The 5,618-nt window shown below is 50.3% G+C and overlaps 1 protein-coding gene across 2 annotated transcripts; it reads left to right on the forward strand.

Moving 5' to 3' along the window:
- The first annotated feature begins 1,192 nt into the window (after positions 1–1,192).
- C1GALT1C1 (C1GALT1 specific chaperone 1) lies at positions 1,193–5,055 on the forward strand. Of its 2 annotated transcripts, XM_043492709.1 has the most exons (3): positions 1,279–1,450; positions 1,966–2,082; positions 3,643–5,055. In XM_043492709.1, the coding sequence occupies exon 3, from the start codon at positions 3,649–3,651 to the stop codon at positions 4,603–4,605; it is 957 nt and encodes a 318-aa protein (XP_043348644.1). In that variant the 5' UTR covers positions 1,279–1,450; positions 1,966–2,082; positions 3,643–3,648; the 3' UTR covers positions 4,606–5,055. The 2 variants fall into 2 exon arrangements, with proteins under 2 accessions (XP_038272074.1, XP_043348644.1); XM_038416146.2 differs by lacking the exon at positions 1,966–2,082 and having other exon boundaries at positions 1,193–1,450.
- Positions 5,056–5,618: the final 563 nt, after the last annotated feature.

Consider the following 5,618-nt stretch of genomic DNA (forward strand, 5'->3'; position numbering starts at 1 on the left):
GCGGGAGGGGCCGTGTGGCTGGGGGGAAGGGCGCTGGGGGGCGGGGGAGGGACGGTGGTTGGGCGGGAGGGGCCGTGTGGCTGGGCGGGAGGGCAGTGGGGGGGGAGGATGGGGGGCAGGGCTGTGCGGGGGCGGGAGGGGCCGTGTGGCTGGGGGGAAGGGCGGTGGGGGGACGGTGGTTGGGCGGGAGGGGCGTGTGGCTGGGCGGAAGGGCAGTGGGGGGGAGGATGGGGGGCAGGGCGGTGCGGGGGCGGGAGGGGCCGTGTGGCTGGGGGGAAGGGCGGTGGGGGGCGGGGGAGGGACGGTGGTTGGGCGGGAGGGGCGTGTGGCTGGGCGGGAGGGCAGTGGGGGGGAGGATGGGGGGCAGGGCTGTGCGGGGGCGGGAGGGGCCGTGTGGCTGGGGGGAAGGGCGGTGGGGGACGGTGGTTGGGCGGGAGGGGCCGTGTGGCTGGGGGGGAAGGGCGGTGGGAGGAGATGGGAGGGTGGGGGGCTGCGCGGGGGGAGGGACGGTCGGTGGGCGGGAGGGGCCGTGTGGCTGGGGGGAAGGGCGGTGGGGGGCGGGGGAGGGACGGTGGTTGGGCGGGAGGGGCCGTGTGGCTGGGCGGGAGGGCAGTGGGGGGGGAGGATGGGGGGCAGGGCTGTGCGGGGCGGGGGGGCCGTGTGGCTGGGGGAAGGGCGGTGGGGGGCGGGGGAGGGACGGTGGGTGGGCGGGAGGGGCGTGTGGCTGGGCGGGAGGGCAGTGGGGGGGGAGGATGGGGGGCAGGGCTGTGCGGGGGCGGGAGGGGCCGTGTGGCTGGGGGGAAGGGCGGTGGGGGGACGGTGGTTGGGCGGGAGGGGCCGGTTGGCTGGGGGGAAGGGCGTGGAGGAGTGGGGAGGTGGGGGGCTGCGCGGGGGGAGGGACGGTCGGTGGGCGGGAGGGGCCGTGTGGCTGGGGGGAAGGGCGGTGGGGGGCGGGGGAGGGACGGTGGTTGGGCGGGAGGGGCGTGTGGCTGGGCGGGAGGGCAGTGGGGGGGGGAGGATGGGGGGCAGGCTGTGCGGGGGCGGGAGGGGCCGTTGTGGCTGGGGGGAAGGGCGGTGGGGGGACGGTGGTTGGGCGGGAGGGGCCGTGTGGCTGGGCGGAAGGGCAGTGGGGGGGGAGGATGGGGGGCAGGGCTGTGCGGGGGCGGGAGGGGCCGTGTGGCTGGGGGGAAGGGCGGTGGGGGGACGGTGGTTGGGCGGGAGGAGAGGGATCTGTGACCCCGCCCCCTCGCCTAGCCGCTCTGGCTCCAACGTCAGCTCCGCCCTAGAATGCCCGGGTCCCCCGCCAACCAGTGAGTGGCCGCGGCTGGCGCTCGCGCCCGGCCGGCCGGAAGAGGAAGTAGTAGTTCTGCCTTCAGCTCCGGGTGGGGGTGGAGCTCGAGCCGGAGCTCGTCCTCGCTGGGCTCGTGGTCCCGTCCGCTCGGCGGCACCGGTGAGTGCGGGGGGAGTGGGAATTTCCCAGCACGGGCCTGGGGGGGGAGACTCCCGCCAGGCGGCAAGAAAGTAACCCCTCTTCCAACGGGCTCCTCTGGCGCCCCGCCCCCTCTTCCAACGGGCTCCTCTGGCGCCCCGCCCCCCCCGTTCCGACGGGTGGTCTTCACCCCCCAACCTAGGGTGAGGGGAATAACCTCCCCTTCCAATTGGCTCTGTGGGCCTCACCCTCCTTTCCCAGAACAAGGACGATTCTCCCTTCCTTTCCCATTACCCCCATCTCAGGAGAACGGATTAGGGTAACTAGATATTCCGATTTTATAGGGATAGGCCCGAGCTTTGTTTTATATACACACCTGTTCTTCCCCCCTCTCCCCATTTTTCTCACTCGCTGTCTGGTCATCCTGTATCGGGTGCTGACAAGAGTAAACATCCTTTATGCTCCTAGGGACCCGCCCCTAAACCACTTGCCTTCTGCTTGAGTCGCTCTCCCTTCCACATACCATGTTTGTGCAGCAGTCACACCTGTCTCAGCGGTTACTGTCATTAGAAGAGAATGTCATGCTCCAGCTCCGACAGGCCAAGTAAAGCCCAAGGGATCCGCTTTGTTCCTGTGCCCTTTCCTAAAACAAGATTATTAATAAATTGAAGACTCAAAATAGTGCACAACACTAAATAATAGTGACTGTTCCTGCTGCCCACACCTTGGAAGGGGAATGATTTGTGCTTCTATGCTAGGTAGCGCTTTCCTGCCTACTGTGGGGAGACCCACACTAGCCCTCCCCTGACTTTGCTACCTTTACCGAAAAGGAAGGAAACCTTATACAGTACTTACCTTTCTGTAGGTTATATGCTTCCTCCTACTCTTGACACCTGCACCTGTAACTCCTAGTTTTAAAGGCCCAAACGCTGTAACATTTTAGTTAATCTGTATCTGTGCACCCACTGCCCTGTTACAAGGACTGCTATGCTGGTCTTCTGTATAAAGGCACTAAACTCTCAAACCCTTTCCCACAGCTCAATTAATAAATCTGATTAGGAATAATCCAGATTGTTTCCCAGGACGGACAGCTGAGACTATTCTGCAGTTTAGTTGTTAAGGAGAGAGCCCATAGAAAGAGCATGCACCTTACTATACATGTGGCAAGACTCAAGTTTAGCCTGATCTCCAATGATAAATTCCCCAGCCAAGGAAATTTAGTCAGTCTGTGTGAAATGAGAGGAGAAGCAGGATTGTGAATCATACTTGGCTATGGCAAGGCTTTGTCCTTCAAAATAGCTTTACTTGATTAAAGTTTTGGATTGAATTACAGTGAAAACCAGGTTTCAGAGAGGTAGCTGTGTTAGTCTGTATCAGCAAAAAGAATGAGGAGTACTTATGGCACCTTAGAGACTAACAAATTTATTTGGGCATAAGCTTTGGTGGGCTAAAACCTACTTCATCAGATGCATACAGTGGAAAATACAGTAGGAAGATGTATACAGAGAACATGAAAAAATGGGTGTTGCCATACCAACTCTAACTAGACTAATCAATTATGGTGGGCTATTATCAGCAGGAGGGAAAAAAACTTTTGTAGTGATAATCAGGATGGCCCATTTCAAAGAGTTGACAAGAAGTTCTTTTGACTGATGTTTCGGCTGACAGCTGCCTGTTGCAGCAATGATTACTTACGTGCCACTCTGCTAAAGATACCTGGATTTCTACGCTAGGGTTCTCAGCTCCCTGGCATGAGACAGGCTAGAGTTTCCTTAGGTCTCCAAAATTTTGAGCCCATGGGGCAAAGGCAGCTAGTACTCATTCTGATAACTGCCAGTTTCCACTTCCTTTGTTAGAGTAAAGGTAAGCTGTTCCATCCAGTGCACAGACAAGAGATTGAACACAGATTTCTGAGGATAAAGACCTACTGGGAATACTTTTTACAGAATTAATATGGAAACATCTTTATTCTGTAACTTTACCATAATATTTAGGATTGGTAAAAGCATTATAATTCTTGCTGCTCCTCTCATGACAATGTACAGTGGCTTAACAATTTAAACTACAGAAGAAAGTTAAAGGAACTATAATTGCAATTTAAAATTTAGGAACTTCTTTTAAATTATGAACATGAAAAAAATTTGTTGAGATAAAATTGAATCTTTACAAATAATTATTTCCATAACCTCTCAAAAGGTGTCTTTTCTTTCTAGGAAAAAATGATTTCCGAAAGCAGTTCTTTTGTGAAAGGTATGATGTTAGGAGGACTCTTCTGTGTGTTTGTTACACTCGTAGGACATATTAAGATGGGCCATGGGACTAAAATGCATCACCATGAGCATCATCATATTCAAGCACCTAACAAGGAAGATGTCTCAAATCTGTCAGAAGGTGAGCGCATGGAGCTCAGCCATAGTATCCGTGTTTATTGTATCATCCTTGTAAAACCTAAAGATCTTGGAAATTGGGCTGCTGTGAAAGAAACATGGAGCAAACACTGTGACAAGGCAGAATTCTACAGTTCTGAAAGCGTTAAGGTGTTTGATTCTATTGTTCTCAATACAAATGACATGTGGGTGATGATGAGAAAAGCTTATAAATTAGCATATGAACGCTATAAAGATGAGTACAACTGGTTCTTTCTAGCACATCCAACTACATTTGCTGTTATAGAAAATCTCAAATATTTCTTGTTTAAAAAAGACGCATCGCAGCCTTTTTATATAGGTCATACTGTAAAATCAGGAGAGCTTGAGTATGTAGATGGTGATGGAGGAATTGTCTTAAGTATAGAGTCCCTAAAAAGACTCTCTCAAGTTTTTGAAGACTCTGATAAGTGTCCAGAACAGGGAGGCTTGATCTGGAAACTCTCTGAGGATAAACAACTAGCAGTCTGCCTGAAATATACTGGAGTATTAGCTGAAAATGCAGAAGATTCTGAAGGAAAAGATGTCTTTAACACCAAATCAGTTGGTTCTCTTATTAAAGAAGCAATGGCTAATCACCCTCAAAAAGTAGTAGAGGGATGCTGTTCTGACATGGCCATCACTTTCAATGGACTAGCTCCTAACCACATGCATGTAATGATGTATGGTGTTTATAGGCTCAGAGCATATGGGCACAATTTCAAAGATGCTCTGGTTTTCTTACCTCCCGCAGGTTCAGAGAATGACTGATATCTGTTCAAAGAAGGCATATGTATTGTGTAGAACATGCAGTCAGCTGTTAATGCATAATGTGACTTGCATGTATACAAGCTGGTGCAATTTTTGTATTTGATGGTTTCTGTGTATTTTTTGCACATCAGGGTTTGGCCATTTTAGTTTTAAAAGGGGGAATTTTTTTTTTTCTAAAACTTTTATACAAAAACGTTTCTGGCGCTTGACTGTGTTGGAATGAAAAATGTTAATGGTAATGCTAAAATCTGTGATAAAGGAAATGAATTTATAGGGGATGTTTGTATGGTTAAATATTTATAAGTGAAAACAAATGAATCTTAATCTATTGTAATTTAAATATATTTTTGCAAGATTTGATTTTGAACTCTTCCATGCACTTCTTAAAAATCTTTATATCTTTCTAAGATGTACAAATAAAACTGAAAATACAGATTTAGTATTAAAGTACAACTTTAAGCTGTTTTCTTTACCCTAGTGCATAGAGCAATTTTTTTCAGTTTGTTCTAATCTAGAGTAGAAATGTCAGTGGCCTGAATTTTTATATTTTCAGGAAAAGATAGCAGCATTAATATGAAGAAAACTAATCAACTTCATAACCTGCTGAAGGCTGCTGTACCTACTGATTGACTTAGCAGCACTAACGTCTATGAGAAAAACATGCATTTCTTCTGTTTTACTTTGTATGCTTGCTAGCAGTTTGCACAGTTCAGGGACAAAAGCATATCCACTCTCTTCACTACATTCTGCAAAAACACCAGTGAAGCTGAAAGTAAGAGGCAGCATACAGATGGGTGCAGGAGACGGAGGCATCAAGACAGAGGATGTGACGAAGCATGTTTGGTATTGCTGTTGGGGCCTATCTAAAAGGTCCTTCTAACCATCTGTGGGGGCTGGGAATCTTCATGTAAAACAAGTTTGTTCTGGTAACTCATGATATGGTCTATTGAACCGAATTTTCCAGTAATTAGCAATTTCAAAAAATCAAGATGACGGTGTACCTTTAATAGATT

This window comes from Dermochelys coriacea, chromosome 9 (genome assembly GCF_009764565.3).
Source record: "Dermochelys coriacea isolate rDerCor1 chromosome 9, rDerCor1.pri.v4, whole genome shotgun sequence".
Taxonomy (NCBI): Eukaryota; Metazoa; Chordata; order Testudines; family Dermochelyidae; genus Dermochelys; species Dermochelys coriacea.

Excerpts from the sequence above, each read along its gene's own strand:
- C1GALT1C1 (XM_038416146.2), top strand. The coding sequence starts at position 3,649 with ATGATTTCCGAAAGCAGTTCTTTTGTGAAAGGTATGATGTTAGGAGGA.